Source organism: Quercus suber, unplaced genomic scaffold (genome assembly GCF_002906115.3).
Source record: "Quercus suber isolate HL8 unplaced genomic scaffold, Cork oak 2.0 scaffold_453, whole genome shotgun sequence".
Lineage (NCBI taxonomy): Eukaryota > Viridiplantae > Streptophyta > Magnoliopsida > Fagales > Fagaceae > Quercus > Quercus suber.
This window is the reverse complement of record NW_027069904.1, coordinates 485,323-505,480: the sequence shown is the minus strand read 5'-3', so window position 1 is coordinate 505,480 and position 20,158 is coordinate 485,323. Positions and strand designations below refer to the sequence as shown.

The following is a 20,158-nucleotide window of genomic DNA, read 5'->3' as shown; positions in this document are numbered from 1 at the left end:
ATTTTGAATGTGTATTTTTTAAACAAATGTTAATTTGATTTATTTAGTTAGTTTTGTTAAATATTATTACATAATTAATAATTAAATTGGTAATTAATTATATATATTCCGAACTTATAATAAATATATCTATAATTTTTTTATAATTTTATTAGATGTTTTAGAATCATAGGATACATAATATGATACAAAATACAATACAGAAAAATAAAAAATCAATTCACAATACGATTCAAATTTTGACAATTGTGATAATGTGTGTGTAAGCTCAACTCATGGGGAGGGTAGTTTGAAATGTGGTTTTAATAGTCATAATTGCCTCCTAATTAATTTCAACAAATAAAAACCCAAGCTTTCATTTCAATTCAGCTCAATAAAAAAGCAAACGACCATTTTGAATTTCTAGGGCTTTCTTCTTTGGTGAAGGGCTTTCTTCTTTGGTGAATTGGAGTGATGGGACAATCTTGGGCGGTGTTGCATTCTTCTAAAGAGGATCCACAAATCAAAGGTCCAAGAGAATTAAGTGCCATGTTTTAATAGGCACCAAAATCTCTAAGGTGCTTAATACCTTACCCGCGCATAATCAAATCATTGATTTTGTAATTTGAATTTTCTATTTAATACATGATTTTATCAAAGCTTACCTTAGTACCCTCACAATTTACGTTTAAGGTTAAAATCGATTATACATAAGTGACCAATCACACATTAAAATTTTGGATGAGTGGTGGTGATTCTATTCGCTTAATCCACTTTAGTCATACAAGGCTAATTTTGTGTTGCCTATGTGCATAACTCACCAATCCTATGAATTCTCATATTTCTACTGCATTCATGCTCCGTATATGCCATTTCATCTATAGGATAAATAGTGAAAAAGACTAGAAAATGTCAAAATAAAGTTCCAATAGTAAATAAATTGTGGTCAAGTGTATGATTTCACATTGATATTATGAAACTATAAGCCTATAACTTCCTAAAGAAGAAAATTTTCATTGTTGGTTGAAATCATGATACACGACAAGACAAATATCTCAGTATTTACACACATGACATCACATATTACCATTTGCAAAAGGTGAAAGCCAGTCAAGCATAAAGAGTTTTAATTTGAAGTGCCTTAGATAGCAAAGGCAGTGTCCCTGAGTGACTGCAACAAAGACAAATGTTTTCACCTTCCATCTCCAATTATGCCACCAAGCATGGGTTCAGTAACATTTATAGGAGAAGGCAATGGATCAGCAAGTTGGCTAAGATTAGTGTTATCCCCATGATGCTTTCGATCTTCTTCACTCACAAAGTTGCTTGTTATATCTTTGAAATTCCAATCAGTTAAATAACTCGGCTTTGATGTAACAATGCCTACCTCAATATCTCCTGCAAGCATGGCCACAACACGGGACATTGGTGGCCGCATGTTTGGTGATGCCTGTGTGCACAACAAAGACACCGCTATAACTCGAGCAGCTTCACTTTCATCAAATTCTAATAATGTGGGATCTACCAGCCTTAAGCTCTCACTATTTTCATGTAGAGTCCATGCCTGGTGATTCATGACAAGCAGAGCAAATAAGAATTTTGTTTTTAATGCAATAAATTAAGAAATGGAAAAAGAGAGAAAAACCTCCTTTCCCATACCCATTCAAGGAGATAAATTTTTTGTGCGTCCAAACTATTGTCTGAGTTTGGTCTCCCACTAAGGATCTCCAAAGCAAGAACACCAAAACCAAAAACATCAGCTTTCTCAGTCAGGTGCCCACGCATCGCATATTCTGGTGCCAAATAGCCTCTGCAAGATTTAAAATTAAAATAACAGTTTATCAAAACCATCAGTGTAGCTTATCAGGTTCAATTTCCATAGATGACATAATTATCAGTAATTGAAAAAAAAAAAAAAAAACACTTTCCAATAGCATCCTTAAGTTTATAATAGTTAATCATTCTTCTGCTCTAATAATTACTGATTAATTTTAAGATACTTATATAAAGATCTATATCTTATACTGCATAATGCACCTTGATTCAACATAAAAAAAACTATTAAAGACAAAATGGCTTTGAGAAAGTGGATAAGGAGTTTACATGGTCCCTGCAACTCGGGTGCTGATGTGGGTTTTAGTGTCATCATAAAGCTTTGCCAATCCAAAATCTGATATTTTCGGGCATAGTTCTCCATCAATCAAAATATTGCTAGCCTTCACATCTCGATGTACAATCCTTGGCCTTGACTCCTCATGGAGATAAGCAAGTCCTCTTGCAGTTCCCAAGCAAACATTGAAGCGAGTAGGCCAATCAAGACACAACTTACTTTCTCCTGCATTAGTAGTGGCTCCCATCCAATTATGTCTTGGGGTGAAAAAAATATATTTTCATATGAGATTTGGGCTACTTCAAAATATTTGGCAATGGACCAAAACATAATTGACAATGCTTAATAACATAACAATAATATCACCTTAGTCCCAAAACTTGGGGGTTGGTTATGAATCCCCCACAAATTAATCAGGATCATACACATGTATTCTTTTCTGCCCTTTTATCTTATCCAAAATCATACTCTTTGTGACTTCCTTAATTGACATGGTTCTTTTACTGCTTCAAGTACTGTTGATGAGAATATTAATCACATTCCTCTACACATAATCAAACCATTTCAAGTGACTCCCTCTCATCTTTTCATCAATTATTTCCATCTCTAAGTAAATTTCTTCATTTTGAATACCATTTTTCTTTGTATTTTTAGTTATCCATCTTAATATTCTCATTTCAGCTATAATAGTTTTATGAACATGTTATTTCTTAAGATCCTAACATTTAGTATCATGGATCATAGTTTGTCTATGAACAGTTTAATAAAAATTTTCCTTAACTTTATAAGTACTCTAAGATCACACAATTTTCCTAATGCACTTCTCCACTTCCTTCACCTTGCTCTCATATATCCTATGATTCACATCGCCTTCAAACTCTCCACCCATATGAATTCTTAATCTAATAAATAAAAAGCACTAACTATATATTTGGTATCTCTTTACCCTCAAGTCTTACAACTCTTGATCTTTATTTATATTGGTACCAAGCTAACATTCTATATATTTTACTTCAGTTTTACCTAGTTGAAATCCTTTATATTCTAAAACATCTCTTTAAATTTCTATTTGATATTGACTCTACATTTAGTTCTTACACTAAAACTATATCATTCACCAAAGCATAAATTAGAGGACTTCATGTTGAATTGATCTAGTGAACTCATTCGTAGCCAACACAAAGAGATATAGATTTAATGTTGATCCTTGATGCAAACCTATAGTGATATGAAACTTACTTGTGATGCCTTTCCTTGTTCTCATACTAGTTACAACTTTGTCATACATATTCATAATCAACTTAATATACAATAAAGTAACTATTTTTACCCTAGAACTCACCACATAACCTCTTTAAGTAAACTATCATATGATTTCACTAAGTCAATTAAAAACCATATAGGAATCTTTATAGAGTTCTCTATATTTTTCCATTGAATGTCTAACTAAGAAAATAGCTTACATAGTAAACCAACCTGGCAGAAAACCAAAGTGGTTCTCCGATATTATTTTTCGTGTCTTAATCTATATTCAATTGCTCTCTCCCAAAATTTTCATAACAACCAAAAGGAATGATTTGAGTATAAATTATGGTCCTACCAAATAATGCCTGATCAAGGCTTCCGTTTTCAAGATATTCATAAACAAGAAGGTGCCTATCGCCCTCAATGCAGCATCCATATAATTTCACAAGATTGCGATGCTGCACAGCCGATATGGTAGAAATTTCAGTTATGAATTGACCCCTCCCTTGGTGAGATGCTACTGATAATTGCTTCACAGCTACAATCCTCCCATCAACTAGTGTGCCCTGTGAAGTTGTATAAATCAGTGACATGAAAAGTGAAATTCAGGGTTTTTTTGGTTCAACAATAGGAATGTTGGTATGTTCCCTTGAACGTTGCACTACTCCTTTATACTTTCAATCAACTCTGACTTTAGCTAAAATGTTTAAGATAAACAATTAAAAACAATTTTCATGATAAAGGTCCTACCAAGTGCACAAATCCCCCACTTTTTCAGCCTATGGAAACATTAATATTTTATTTTAAATGTAATTACTTTTTTAAAAGTATATTTTAGTTGTTTTTAGTACCATTTAGTTGAAAATTTTTCTGACCTAATTTTGCCATCAAACTTAATGTTAATTAATTATCCAACATTACATGTAATAATGTACTTTACCTTGAAAACAGGTCCAAATCCCCCCTCCCCTAACTTATTTGAAGGGTTGAAGTCGTCAGTCGCACTTCTCAGCTCAGCATAACTGAAAGTGTTTGGTCGGAAGCCTATTCCAAGAAGCTCTGCACATTCAAGCAAGAGAGGCTCTAGATAACTGATTTAAACTCTTCATTATTGTCATAGTTATATATTTGAAGATTTTTTTTTTTGGGTAGTGGTGTCGGTGACATAGAAATTTCAATTTATAGATATGCATTATGAAGAAATCTTGAGCCTGTCTCTTATAATATGACCTGCCAAAACTATTGAGTCCAGACCTTTATTCCATTTCATGAAAAGGATCCATATCATTAGAATTTTCCAACACCTATTCTAGGAATTTTCCATTTCAATAATAGTACTGATACTTTTCCAACACCTATTCTAGGATTTAGCCTTTTCAAATATCAGAGAGTAATTAGAATTTTAGTAAAAAGTGAGTGGTACAGAGTCCATTAGTGTTTATTTCTTAGGCTGTATTTCACCAGTACCTCCACTACTGCTGTTATGTTCTTACCTTCCTCATTATAGTGCTGTGATTTTCTCTTCACGTATAAAACAGCAAATATCAAAATCAAGCTCACGACTCCAACAGGGACTGCAATTCCTACAATCAAACCCAACCTGCTTTTCTTCTCTCGATTGCTTGGTGGAATCCCAGGAACATTGGATACAAAATCTGAGCAATTATTTATCAGTAGTAATTAGCAGTAAATAATCATTTAATAACATCACAAATCAATTCATAAATCATATCATATATATTACCTGAAACAACATGAATGGCTGAAATTAGTGGCCCATAATAACCTTGTACAGGTATGCAACAAGTTCCCTTACCAGCCCAAAATAGATGAATTTCAAGATAATTCTCTGACACATTAGCCTTAAAAATCTTCGGAATTGCTTTCTCCACCTCACCCGCCTCCTTTGTTATGTCAAAGTCCTTCAATTCTAGATGACCCTAGAAAAGAAATTATAGGAGAATGTTATAATTATTATTGAATGAATTAAAATGGAACTCTATGCAAATAAACAGAAATTGTATTATACAAACTCTACAGGAGTAGGTAATGATCTTTAGTCAAGAATGGAATATACTTTTTCTCTAAAGCAATCTAGAGTTACCTGAATGTAGATATCGAATACACGCCTCCCTAGACTCTTCCAAGTTTGAGAGCTTATATAATCAAAACCAGTTTCCGCAAAAAACAAGCTTACATTATAAATACCATTATCAAGACCTAGGCCATAGTATCTAAGTGATCCTGGGGACATCCTTGAAGTCTGGTAAAGTTCTGGGGTGCTAGTTGCAATGACTTGTGCCAAAGTGATTTCAACATAACTTTGATTATTTCTCTCAGCAAACCTCCCCACGTTGCTGACTGCCCATTTTTCTGTATCAGTAACATAATACCATGCTGGACCAAAGGATGATGCATTTTCAGCCTCGTACACTATACCCTCAGCAGGCATCTCTCGGCCACCACACTTGATTGAGAAGTTTGCATCTGTAGAATTATTATGATTGCCCTCATCATGATAGATAATTAAAACTTCAAAATAAAACATGCTTGCAAAGTTGGTAAAATTTCTGGCTTTCCCAGCAAAGTTCATGCATACTTGCAGTGTTATTTTCCATAACTTGATATTGAATTAAATCATTAAGTAATTAAAGAAACAACTCATGACAAACTACCCACTTCTGCAATAATAATGTTAGGTTTTGTAAAAATTCAGCCATTCAAAGGATAAAGGGAAACTTTTAAAGAGGGAAGGGATAAGTTAGATTACTTTTTTTTTTCTTCAAAAAAATGAACATAATTTTTTTATCTTATAATTGAAATACTATTAATTGTTCATATGTTATTTGGCTCCACAACATTCAAAAAAAATTTGGAAGATATCCAATTCTATGCTTTGTAGATTATTTTGATTAGTAGGATCCATATATGATCCCACCATCATATGTGAAAATGTTGGGGCCTAATCAATCATGAAAGTCTGTGCCTTGTCATATCCCATAACAAAGTATAAGAAAGAAATAACTTACAAAGTGGAGAATTCCTATTGCATGGGAAATTTCTTTGGAGGCAATTTAGTCCTGGAAAAACACTGCAAACACAGGGAGTAACTACTGCTTATCCAAATTAAAAAATTTCTTTAAGGAATTCATTCAACTAAAGATGTGAAATTGGTAATCACATTCCTTCTCATGCATACTTTTGGACTTGTCTGTTAAAAAAGGGTGAGAGGAACAACTACTCACCTTATGTTTGATCTGTCAAATATGAAGTTGTTTGCCACCAAATTCCTGCATAATTTTATCCAATGATCATTTATCCCTATCACTCCTGATATTTATTAGAGGTGATACATAGGATAATAAATTAAAACATTGGTACAGAATAAATTCACAAACAAGCTGTTGGCTCCTGAAGTCAGCCTGTTAAAAAATCAGTAATTAACATCCACCAAGTAATAGTGAAGGGTATATTTAGGGTTCTCATAAAGCAAGGAAAAAGGGTTAACCAAGTAATAGAAGAGGCATAAGATGTATGGGCCTTTGACATGACCTCAAAAAAAAAAAAAAAAAAAGAATTATGCAGGACTAGCTATACCTAATATAGTTTCCACCATGCATGTTAATCTAGTTAACATGATTTTTTTTTTTTTTTTTTTCCCCCTTTTTTCCTTTAAGTATTTAATCATCAGTTCCAAAAGCTAGTATAGATAGACAACTATAGAATGAAAGAAGTCAACTTCAAGTTTCAATAGTAATTATGTTATTTCTAACCAGTATTTATTAATCTTCTTTAGATTACTAAGGTTGGAATAAATTAATTGATTCTTCAGTTACATTCATGTGGCATCAACTTTATATATACTTCTAAAAATAATAAAAAATTCAGTTAGGTTCATGTCAATAACACCTGGTGTTCAAATCTAGGTGTTAAATTTAGAAAAAGAGATGAAAGAAACGGGTACTATGACTTGAGAGACATACAGTTGTAAGTTTGAGGATGCTGTTACCCATGAGGGAAATATTCCAGATAGCTGATTGTAGGAAACATCTCTGCACCCAAAGGAGTGTGGAAAGCGTTGAGCAGACACATTATGCACAAAAAAAAAATATTCAGAATAAGAAATCCACAGAACAACTAGAATGCTTTATCAGTTGGTCACTTGCCAAATGCAAAACTTTCTGATTTGGACACTTTATTGCATGACATTTAGAAGATACCAAAAAAAGTAAAAAAGGCTTCTTCTTTTCTTTTTTTTCTGTCCCTTGAGCAACTTAATTTAAGAAAGATTTCTTATGCAAACTTGAAATGATAATAACTGCAAGTAATTAATTATATTTTCAGGTATATTTTACATATTTTATATTTATTTAGGCAAGGAAAGGAAAGAAAGTAATTAATTAAACAAAACTAAAACCAAAGACAAAATGCAATAATTACTATTGAAATAACAAAAACCACCTCCATCACTCAACTCAGAATGTGAGGCATCCTTTCCCCAATTATATTGTCCAAACAATTCCCAGCTGAATGGGAAAGCCAAATGCAAATTCTGTCATATCTTAGATATCTTTCATGCTCCTCTCATCTATGCTTCTGTGCCTGCACCATTCTGAAGCAAAAAATACCCTTACGACAGTCCATAGCATTAACCGTGTCCCTTCACCTATCACTCGCAACTTCAGCCTATATGAAAGGTTATCTGGCTCACCTCCTTGACTACGGTCATCTTTGCATCTTTGGCTTTCTGTTATTTTGTCCTTCAACCTCATGAACGCACAAAACTTGAGCACCTCATTCAAGATTTGATTGCTTCCTAGGATATGGCATAGAACACAAAGGCTACAGGTGCTATGATTTTCTATCCACCCTATGTCCAACGTTCATATACCTTACTTTGCACCATTCCCTAGTGATCCACTTCTTACACTACTCTGTACCTCTTAATCAGATTCTGACCTCTTCCCTAAGCAACCACAAGTTGAATCTTCCCCTGTTGATACAGTTTATTCAGCTCCACCTCTGTCCCATGATTCTACACCATATGAGGTATCCAAGAGCACATCACCTCCAGCACTGTGTGGCTCTGCTCAAGGAAGTCAGTTTCCATCTAATCTTTGGGATTTGCATTGCTTTCATGAATTAGCTACCTTGTATGAGTCTCACTCCCATTGTAAGGCTTGAACTGATTTGTTTTGGCAAAAAATTATGACAGAGGAACTTGATGCACTGTCTAGGAATCATACATGAGACTGGTTGACTTGCCTCCAAGGAAGTTTGCAGGTTGGATGCAAGTAGATTTATAAGATCAAGACTCAAATTGATGTCTCTATTGAAAGCTATAAAGCTCAACTTGTGACAAAGGACTTTTCTCATAAGTATGGAATTGATTATAAAGAAACATTGGCACAAGTTGCAAATTGAGTGAGAGAGGGAGAGAGAAGATTGAGTGGTGCCCTTTTAAAAAAAATGTTTACCATGTCCTCCTCTGTGTCCTAACCATGTCAAAGAAAATCCTTTTGATACACCACAGACACGCATGCAAGTATGTCCCTAGTATGTCTATATCAAACAGGTGTCCAACACGAACAAGTTGGCAATTTTTTTCGTGTCAATATTTCTTAGGTTTTAAAGCGTGACACATAATACTGTTCCACATCATGAAAAACTGAAATTAGTTTTTGGATTACAATTATACACAGATTTGTTTGAAGCATAAAAATACATAGACAGAAAGAGATTCCTTTGAACTGTAAAAATGAATAATGTTAAAGCATGCTAAAGTACACACAGATTTGCTTGAAATGTAAAAACACACATACCCAAGAGATTCACTTCAAACATTTAAATACTAAATAAATAAAAGGAGAGAGAGTAATGTTAAAGCTGCTAAGAGCTTGTTTTGTTGGCTTGATTCCGTGCCAAATTTGAGTGTAATTTCTGCTCAACTTTCAAGTAATTTGTCGGGATATTTTTGTAATTGGGTAGAATTACTTGAGCCACCTGGTCACTATTGCTGAAGAAGGACTCGTGGCAGTAAAAGAAGCTGCCTTTGTTTGCAACTTGCAACCAACCGGTGCCCGTGAGTTAGCCAAGGACATAACTATTGTTACAGTCTTATCCCTTGGCCAGTTCACTCCCAATATGTATATATCTTTCTCCTACAAAAATAACTTAGAAAGATAGAGAGCAACTTTCAGATTTCCTATTAGAGAGAGAGAAAACCAATTTCATTGTTTGAGCCAAACACATATCTTATTTGTCTCTTCTCCTTCCCTCTCATCATTTCCTATCCAAGAGAGAAGATTTTAACCATTACTACCTACACCTTATCTAAGTGTTAGAGAGTTGACTAGTGCTGGAAACTAGTTGGAGTAACATCAAAATCCAAGAGGTCTTGGTGACTTACTGATACTAGGTGGAGAAAGGACGTGACAAAGTCAGTTGCTACTTGAAACTTGGAGAGCTCAAGTACTAGGGGAGGTTTAGGCTTGGAGGGTCTTTATGTGAATTTGTACTGCAGTTATTCACTAGTGGAGAATTGGAGGTGATGCCATGGAGAGGTTTTTCACCACGGGCTCTGGTTTCCTCTTCGTAAACACTTCTCGGTGTTTGTGTGTAGTTTGCTTGTTTATTATTTTGCACTTTATATTGCTTTTGAATATGTATCCAATGGAAATTGGTTAATCACTTATTGGGATGAATTGTTAATTAGGATTAAAAGTGGTTAAGCTGAAAAATTGGTTTATTCAGGTAAACATTTGCCTAGGTTGTTAGGTATTATCTTTCAAAATCACATTGACAGACTTAAAAGGTAAACATTAAGAGTTTATAATGACAATATTATATGCTCATTGGAACCTACGATTATGAATAATGTTAAAGGTTACTGAAAGGGAAAACATTATTAATAGATTAAGAAGACATATTATTATGTTATGAGAACTTACATGGTCAAAAGTACTTCACTCTTTAGGCTAGGAAGTGTTCCAGAGAGACTATTGTTTCCAAGAAACCTAACCATTTTGATATAGTGTAAGAGAAAGTAAAAGATATATATATATATATATATAAATAAAAGAGGGGGGAGAGGGGCCATTATGGATAAAACAGAAGTGCACAATGATAACAAAAGAGGGCATAAATCAATATCTCCAAACAAGGGGGGCAAAGTGCTCAGCCCTGGCTTAGGTGGTAAAGGGACAGGTTGGGTGGAGGTCCTAAATTTGTAACTTTGAATCCTTCCATTGCAAGAAGAAAGGAAAAACAAGAAGGCAAAGGCATACTTACAAGACGTTAAGCGAACTCATACTGAACAAAACACTTGGTATTTCACCTGTTAGGTTGTTGAAACTCAAATCCCTGCAATATCAAGGAAAAAATCGAGATAAATAAATGGAGCAGAGGGAAGTCTTTTATCAGTCAGCATTTAAGGTTGAACTGTCCATTGGAACTTACAGTAATTGTAAACTTTTGTATTCTCCAATATCAGATGGAATACTTCCAGTTATCAATGCATTTCTTAGAACTCTATGGGAGAAAATAACATTGGATAATTAGTGCATAGGTGAATGAGTTTAGATTGTATATCTGGTAAAAATAAATGTTGGATAGGTATATGAATGAATGGTGGGGGAATGTTAACTTACAAGTCAGTCAAGGACGTCAAATTTTTAATAAAATCCAAGGAGGAGCTCACATTGTATATATCACTGATTCGCCTACACATGTATACACAAACATTATGAGACTAGTCTTGCTGAGAGAAAGAGAGAGAGAGAGAGATGTTACAATAATTTGAGAAATATATACTCACAAACTTGTCAACAAAATCAAGTTAGAAAAAGTGGATGGTATTGGACCTTCAAAAGAATTTCCTTCAAATCTCCTACAAAAACATTTAACCAGCTTATCAACAGCAGTATTATAGTAGCCATACTTCATTGCTTTGGAAAAAAGCATAAAAATCTGGAGATAAATGCAACTTATTATACACAAAAAATACATTTGAAGATGAAACCAGAAACTTTGATGGCTTACAGAGATGTTAGCTTTGTCCAGTTTCCAATAAAGTCCGGTATCCTTCCAGTGAAAGGACTGTCTGATGCCCCCCTGAAATGCAAACATATCTATAGTAAGCTGTGCCCATGATAAATCTTTTCATCTACATGAGTAAAATTAAATAAATAACAGTGGTGTCCTCTTAACACGACTCGCAAGTTTTGAAGGTTGGCAAATGTCGAAGGAATTTCACCACCCAATCCACAACTGTTTATGAATCTGCAAAATTGACAAGCCAATATGATTTAGAAATTTCTATTTGACACACTCATGCTTATGGTTAAACTGAAATAAAAGAATGTTAGAACTTACAATCCCTCAAGTTTGACCAAATCACCCAATTCTGGAGGAAGTGTTCCTGAGAAATTATTTATACCAAACGACCTGCATGATATACATCCGGAGAAGCTATATGTCAAAGAAATCATTGAAATTTATATGGTGTAAGTTTTTCTGCCAGTATTCGGTTTCAAAACTGTATTCTTTGACTGTTTCGATAAATGCAAATTCTGACTAACATTCAAGAGCTTTCGTCAATCTGGTAGTAAAAATGACACTTATTTTAGGGCAATGTTAGATTAAATGAGCCATATAAAAATTTCACATTTTGTCATTGCATCAGGTTTGTAAATCATCAAAAATAGTTAAATGATATTACGAATAGTACTATTTAGAATTTATATAAATAGTTAGAATATGAGTTATCACCACCATTTAAGAGGCTTTGTTACTTCTGTGGAAATTTTAGATAGAATGAACCTTAAAAATTTTTATTATCAGATTGGCATTTATGAAAGCTTCATATATTGTTAATGTTTTCAATGAAATAACTTAGATAAAATCAAATATAGTCCTAGTTACGTTTCTTTTTATGCTCCTTTTCCTTTCTATTCTATTGTGTGCAAAGAATGCATCTTCATTCCACAGAATTCAGAAAAGCAATTAACTTCCATCATAATAAGGGCCACAATGCTACTTCGGGGTATGACCTTGACTGTTGCACTTACAAGACAAAACTTTTGATTGACACTTTCTTTTCACAGAATAATTAATGTTTCACGGTAGGGTGTTTTCATGTCTTACAGCAACTTTAGCTGCTTCAGGTTTCCAAGCTCCTTTGGGATGGTCCCAGAGAAAGAATTGTGGGCAATTGACCTGAACAGTTAAAAAACAATAAATCTAGAAATCAATAACCAATTATTCTCAGCAATTATTGTTTAATATTTACACAGCAGTAGTGATCAAATATTTCCATAAAATAACTTGAATTATAGGGAAGTATCAAATAATATAATTTAGCAAAATGAAATTGCCAAAATGAACAAACAGTAAACAGAATACAACTAGAAAGGACACAGATTTTGGTACGTAAAAAATGTCCAAGACAGCATATGCTGCTGGTTCAATGTGTAACTGTCTAAGGCAGAAATAGAAGTGCTAAGGCATGAAAATTTTATTACATGTAAGATTTCACCTTTATGAAGCGAGGAGTAACAGAAGATTTGAGGAGCCTTGATAATTAATTGAATATCAAGGAATGTTAGGCATGCACTATGTATGTTCCTGTGCTGCTTGCTTTGTGGAAATTCATATTACTTTAAATTTTTTGTTGAGAAAATTTATATTACTTGAAATTTTTTGTTGAAAAACTTTATATCACTTGAAATTTCTTTAATACGGAGTCTTTCTCTCTATGCACCCTTTTCATTATGCAGAAGGCCTTTGAAATTAAAAATTAGATAAGAACTAGTTCACCTCTAACAACTATATTATAAAAAAAAATTTAAAAAGGGCGGAGGCCTTTCATTTCATCCCCTCTCCATCCACATTTACATGATGGGTACTTGCATTCATCCACATGAGAGAAACAAAGGTTCTACCAAACCAAAATGAATCATATTCAGACAGCTTATATTGCACTTAGTAAGTCGGATGTGTTTACATGTTTTTACTGAATATAAATGCAATTTAACATGAACCTACTGTGATAGATGACGAGCATAAAGTTACACATTTGCAAGTTCGGTGACAATGTGTATAGACAGAAAAGCTTTGCTACAGTGTTTGAACCATATATATCCCTTCTTTCAATACTTACAATGTCTGCAATGCAGACAAATTTCCAACAAAGGCTGGCAAGGGGCCCGTGAAGTAATTTTGATCAATCTTCCTACAGTGTAGAAAAAAAATTATCAACTCTAAATCTGAATCTTTCATTCAAATTAAATTTTTTTAACAATCTTCAACAGCCAATAATTTTATTTAAAATTTTTACTTTTTCTTAAAAATAAAAATTGAGTTAATAATCATAAACCAACACAGAGAGCGAGGTAATTCATACAAGAAGGTAAGATATTTCAAAGCCACAATTTCTTTTGGAATCACTCCATGTTTGTCCATAGCATACACTCTCCTGAAAAAATATATGAACAGTTAGCCTGCAATAAGTAAAGAAAATGATCTCTATTCAAATGGATATGTTAAGATTAGCATGTGATAGACTAACACTTATTCCAAAAGCTTAAATTGATTTGAAAAATGGTTAATTTAATCACTCAACCATTATCCTAACAAACCCATCATGTGCCAAGATTTGTGGCTCAGTAGCATGTCTCTCACGAACAGAACTTGGGTTCAAATTCTCCCTCTCCCACTTGTTATATGGGGCCAAACTTGCCTTCAATAAATGGGACCCAACACATTAAATAAGATTTAAATAAGACGTAGAGTGAAATAGGACTCAAATTCAAGATCGTCTATTCTATCCCAAAAGTTTAAAGTGGTGGCAAAAAGTGAATTCAAGAAGAAATGAGATATGGAAGTATAGCAATATGTAGCTATTCGGAGACATGTCAAGTGAGAATCTCTTTGAGGTGTACATTGTTGGGGACGATGGCATACCCATACAATTTTTTATAGCTTCTCTAAGAGAATTGAATGTGTTTTAGCTTTCCAGGAACAGAAATTGAAGCGATATTTCTCAAAGGGTCAACATGGAAAGAGGGCCACTAAGGAGACAACTTACTCTACAATGTACTATCAATGTTTGAGTAAATCTTAGTTCTTTTTTTTCTTTTTTGTTCTTTTTTTTTGGTTGCTAAGGAGTAAATCTAAATTCTTAACTACTCATACATGTGAAACTCAATTGGAAATGGAGTCCATTGGTTGTACTTGTACTTTATAACAAATAACTGTTAACATTCCATGAATGGAAGTTAGGATCTAAACTATTTACTCTAGCCATGTATCCGCATTGTATCGGTGATAGTCTCAAACCTTAAACAACAGCTTATGATGTGAACAGTAGACACATATCCAAAATTTGCCACTTATTTATGATTCCATTTCTTATCATATCCAATGCACAGGAGTATTGAACCCAAGTCTTACCCATTATCTAATTCCAAATCTCTTATCTAAATTTCATTGTTGATTAAGTATATAAATTTGACAATTTTAATGCGGTACCAACCAAGGCTAGAGTGAATATTAAAATTTGAGAATAGTTTTATGAGTGGAAGTTGGTGATCAACATTAAAATGCTATTTATTCTCTTTTCATGTCCCACTATGAGAGAGAGTTAGAGGCGTACAATTGTGTGATATGGCAGATGGTACCACCGTTGTAGCTACAGTCACATGTGATAGCCGGGTTATTCATTGCGTCCTCAAAATCAGTTCCATTTATTGCAGCTCCGCTACATGGCTCTCCACTTATGTTCCACAAAGCCGCCGCTTGTGTATCCCATTGTTGGAATACTGAGTTCAATGCCTTCACTGTCTCACAAAAGCACAAATTCACAGCACTGTCACATAAATCACAAAAATAACATGACCAAAATATAATATCAAAGAGGAAAAAAAAAAAAAAAACAACCTAGTGACACTGCAAAAGTAGACTGAAAAATATTTTTAAGTCGCATTTGCAATGTATACTTGCTCACACTATATACAATAAACATTGCCAAAAAGAGGAAAAAAAAATGCTAGGACTACAGCTAAATTCACAACTTGCTAACATGCATGCTGTTTGTGATGAGTTCAAGCGATTCCACAACTCTACCATCACAATTGACCATATGGACAAGTTGTGAGTTTACTAATTAATGTATAAAGTTTACAAACTAATGTAACAATAAATATGATTGATAGTCACTTAATAAATGAATATATATATATATATAAAGTTTACAAACTAATATAACAATGAATGAATATGATTTATAGTTACTTAATAAATGAGTATTTGAATTTTTTTAAGTGATCAGTCAATTTGTATACAAAATCTAATAAAATTTATTTAGGTAAACTAACCGGGTTTGAGCTAATGCCAAGAATGTCCAAAACTTTTCAAAACTACAATTTTTGTCCCGATCCCTAAGAAAAATTTGTTCCCAAACACAAACAGCGTTAAAGAGAGTTACTCTCATTCTCTTTCGTCACTTCTTTCACTCGTCCTTGTTATCTCTTTATCTTTCGTTTTCTGAAATTTTTTACCCAAAATTTGTTACCCAAAAACAAAACCCTATTAAAATTGTGTGTTGTTGTTGTTTGGGTGTTGAGTATTTTCTGTGTGTGTAGATTTGTCATTTGTGGGCTGTGGTAGGTTTTGTTTTTTTGGTCTGAGAGATAGATAGAACGAGGGACAAGAAGTAAGAGCGAAGAGAGAAAAAAGGAAATCAAAGAAGAGAGTAAAAAAATAGTAACGACTTTCACACGTGAGCTCAAACCTCAGATTAATTTAAGTATTTTAAATTTTCTCCAAAAAAAAAAAAAAAGTTTAAGTATTTTAAACTTTTTTTTTTTTGATAAGTTAAACTATTTATTTTAGTATCCTAACAACATTTTTTTCTTGCAAAAAGACCTTACCAAATTCAGTATATATGACCAAGGCCCATTAATTTTTTTTGGGATATATCCCAAGATCTATTTTGGATAAACCTAAAGGCTAAAGCATATTAAACGCCATACATTTTTTTTTTTTTTGAAAATAGACTATTTATTCATTCAATCAAAAAAGTTTGCATCTTGATACAAAACTTCCATAGCTAATGGAGGTAAATCCTCCATCCAATACATGTCATCTACAATAGTTCTAGCATGTTGAGCTAGTACATGGGCCACCTTGTTTCCCCCTCTTCTTGTGCTGTCTATGCTCACCCAGTACAGACCTCTAAGCATTTGCTGAATGTCCCCCACCACATTTCCATAGCCATACATTTCAACAACAAATGTAAATAAAAACTTTTTAAAAGCCTAATAAATAAAGTTTGACTGTCAGGCTCAAAAACTCCAATGTGATGCAAATGCAATAGAGTAAACCTTGTTGTGCTTGACTGAAGGTGACAGGAAAAAATTCTAATGTTGGTTTTTCAAATAATCAACATTCAGTTGCCGTGTATAGAATGAACTCATGATGTTTAACTAGTGGGGGAAAAAAAATCTATGAAGTCAAGTGAGGTTTCATATTTTCAATCTATAGCTTTTGGCGTTTTCCCTATCCTGTTATATACATATATATAGTCAGGATTTAAATCTCAAAAAAGTCAAAAAAAGTATTGTCTGTAGTGAAAGCATGCAGAATTGAAAAATCTTAACATATGGCCTAAAACCTTGTGACATTCCATTTAGTGCATAATTCTTCAGTCATTGTGAATTTTGTAGCGTGGCAATAATTAAAAATAAGATAAATGATAATTTTTATCCCTAAGATTATATTTCATACACTTTGTCCTCCAAAAGTTATAATAAACTTCCTTCTAAATTTTATTTTTTTGAGAATCTTTCTAAATTAAATTAAAACAATTCATAGTTTTGGTAAATTAATAAAATCATAACTTATAATTATCATCTATTTTACCATTTAATGTTGGGTCCAATTAATTATTGCTTTTAGGGCATTGTTAATAAAAAAATTTAGAACAATTCGATACCAATTTTATGAAAAATGCAAACAAAAAAAATGGTCAAAAAATCAATTTTTTTTAAAAATCTTTTTATCATAATCCCTAACAAATATCTTTAAACATTTGTTAACAAAATCTTTTAATGTTTTATATAGATGCACAATCTTTCTTGCTTTATTTTCCTCAAAGGCTTAAACATCGTGGCATGGAGTGGATTAAATTGATAAATTTTGCATGAAGGGTTTGAAAAAAAAAATTGTAAATGCAATTAAAGTGACTGAGAACTTCTAAAAATGCTATTTTTTAGCATTTTATTTCAAAAAAGCATACTTCAACAAGGTGTTAGTGTTAAAATTTTTAGTATCCGAGCTACAGTAGACTGCTATGTATGACAGTTCACAGTTCAAATCTTATAAATATAATATATTTTTATACTACTTTAATTAAAATATCTTCTCTCTCTCACTATTCTGTTTTCTTCTCAACAGACCCTCTCTCACTATCTTTTCTTCTCTCTCTCACTATCTTTAACTAGTTTACCAAAATATATCAACTTAATTAAATTTATAATTTTACTCTTAATTCTATCACTTGGATCTCAAGCACATCTCATGAAGATAAACAAATAAAAATACAGCAAAACATAGATAGAAAATAATGAATTTGCTGTGATTTACTAAAAACAAGAGCGCAAGAGAGAGAGAGAGAGAGAGAGAGAGAGCGAGAGTACCTTCAGATGGGTCTGTGGTAGCAGTTTGGACTCTTGAAATGTCAAACGATAATACGAAAAAGAACAAGAGACAGTAACTATAAGCAAATATTGAACAAGGCCGTGGCTTCACCTTCATATTCATCATCATCGTCTCCTATTTTACATGAAACTGAAATAGATAACACTTACACAGTTACACCACACACATGTATCTTTTTGATGAATAAACACACATATAACATATATTTTAATAGTGGAGGAGCTTAAAAGCGCAATATATATAGCTAGAGACATTGACATGTCAAAGTTTTTTTTTTTTTTTTTTTTTTTCTTTTTTATGGTCCACGTCAAAGTTTATTGTTCGGTTCACACTTTACACATTTGAAATTTTTTTTTTTTTTTTTTAAGATAATGATTATCATGCAATTGCTATTGTACATTTAGTCTCACTATTTATATGAAACCATTTAAGTTAAGATTGTGATTGTAGTTAAAATTGTGAAATTAGGTTTTTAGTTTTGACAATTTTAAGTTAAATCAAAACACAATTCAACGAAGCATGCCCTGCCTACAATGTGTGATTAGATATGTAAAAAAAAAATTTCCCTTATTTTTTAAGTATCTATTTTGTTTTCTGAGTTCAGTTCGGACAAGTTGTAAGTAATTTTTTTAAAATATCTATTTTGTGAACAAAGTTTCTCTCCAAATTAGTTTGGAGATAAACTCTTCAAACTTCTTGTATATCTCTTTTTTTTTGTGTGAATTTTGAAAATATAACCGTTGAATTTTATGACTTTACATGTGTTAGGTTCTAAGGTCTTAGGATTTTATGTATTTAGAACTATAATTTGTAATGTTGGCAAACCATGATCAAAACAATGTATTTAGTCTTGTTTAGGCTTGCTCAAAGTTGGTTTATTATTGTAAAGTTGGAATTGAGTGGCTGCAGAAGTACTTGGGACTTTCGGCCTGGCTCGATCGATCGAAGAATAGACTTGATCAATCGAAAATCGCACAGGTTGATTTTTCTGCAGAATTTCCAACTCAGCCCTACTTCATTAAACGTTTAGGGTTTTATGTTTTTACCCTAAGTATTTAAACAAAACCCTAGCCACGTTTTTGAATGTTACTCCAATTGTATTATTGCTCATACATTGCTGTTTTGTGTAAATCTCTTGTGAGATCTAAAGGAGCTTTCCTTTACACAAAGCTTAGGGTTTTCAAGTTAGAGATAGTATCAATAGCTTGATGATCAACTTGGTTGCTACCATTGAAGCTTAAAGAATATCAAGCGGGGGTGCTTGTAGCTGATTGAAGAATCCAAGAAAGAAGGAGTCCGTGGATTCGGAGCTTGCACGTGGTCGTGTCAGTAAGTTCTACTGGTGGGTAGCATTAGGAAGTCAAGTGGGGAGCTTGTAGTCCTTCTTATGAACTTCGATTCTTTCGCATAGTGGATTCAGGTTTACCTTGAGGATAGCTAGATCAAATCCTCCCCAGGTTTTTACCGTGTGGTTTCCTGGGTCATCATATCTTGTGTTCATTTTTTTTTCGCTGCTTTATATCTTGATATGATTATTTGATTGCTTTAACCTAGAATTGCATAATTTGACTAAGTAACAACTTGGCTAATTAACTAGGCTACGCAATCTAGTTGGTTTAAGGGGTCTAAATTTCCAACATGTGGTATCAGAGCGGGTAGCTCTTCTGTTTTAGATCTTTTGATCTAAGAGCTAATCCTTGACCCCTGTTGTCATGGATAATTTGAAGTGTCTTTCTGATCATGTTTCTGCTCATGCTTCTGCTGATTTTATTGATGCCTGTGATGTTTTGAATAAAAAGGACACTATTGTTTCTGTTGATTTTTTTGATGCTTTTGAAACTCTTCGTAAGGAATTATCTAAATCTTTGAAAATTGCTAAGAAATTTAAAGAAGAGTTAAAATTGGCTAATCTTGAAAAGAGATTTGATTGTGAGATTAGATGAGTCTAATAAAAAGAATGAATTTTTGAGAAATCAAATTTCCTCTCAAAATGAGAAGATGAAAAGCTTGGAACAAGAGTTAGTTGAGTCTCAAACTAAACTTGAAAATTTGACTAGTACCAAGCATGCTGTTGATAACAGAAGTGTTTCTGTTTCTCTTAAGCCT

General features: G+C 33.0%; 1 protein-coding gene across 5 annotated transcripts; it reads right to left on the bottom strand.

The window, feature by feature from the left end:
* Positions 1–882: 882 nt before the first annotated feature.
* On the bottom strand, positions 883–18,246 carry LOC112038821 (probable LRR receptor-like serine/threonine-protein kinase At1g56130). Of its 5 annotated transcripts, none has more exons than XM_024071682.2 (24): positions 18,031–18,246; positions 14,988–15,171; positions 13,737–13,808; positions 13,494–13,565; positions 12,479–12,550; positions 11,708–11,779; positions 11,543–11,614; positions 11,375–11,446; positions 11,151–11,222; positions 10,984–11,055; positions 10,793–10,864; positions 10,625–10,696; positions 10,285–10,350; positions 7,318–7,386; positions 6,580–6,624; positions 6,364–6,425; positions 5,439–5,821; positions 5,079–5,274; positions 4,828–4,989; positions 4,275–4,393; positions 3,690–3,900; positions 2,083–2,314; positions 1,639–1,789; positions 883–1,543 (listed from the first exon to the last, which is right to left on the bottom strand). In XM_024071682.2, the coding sequence occupies exons 1-24, from the start codon at positions 18,158–18,160 to the stop codon at positions 1,172–1,174; spliced, it is 3,102 nt and encodes a 1,033-aa protein (XP_023927450.2). In that variant the 5' UTR covers positions 18,161–18,246; the 3' UTR covers positions 883–1,171. The 5 variants fall into 5 exon arrangements, with proteins under 5 accessions (XP_023927450.2, XP_065618415.1, XP_065618416.1 ...); XM_065762343.1 differs by having other exon boundaries at positions 14,988–15,200; positions 18,031–18,118; XM_065762344.1 differs by lacking the exon at positions 18,031–18,246 and adding an exon at positions 15,709–15,997.
* Between the last annotated feature and the right edge of the window lie 1,912 nt (positions 18,247–20,158).

What these genes read in the sequence shown, in the direction of transcription:
- LOC112038821 (XM_024071682.2), bottom strand. Translation starts at nt 18,160, where the DNA reads ATGATGATGAATATGAAGGTGAAGCCACGGCCTTGTTCAATATTTGCT. An exon ending in TACAAAAGTTTACAATTACT is followed by an intron (nt 10,697 to 10,792) that starts GTAAGTTCCAAT and finishes TTGATATTGCAG; the next exon opens with GGATTTGAGTTTCAACAACC. An exon ending in ATGAGTTCGCTTAACGTCTT is followed by an intron (nt 10,351 to 10,624) that starts GTAAGTATGCCT and finishes CAAAATGGTTAG; the next exon opens with GTTTCTTGGAAACAATAGTC.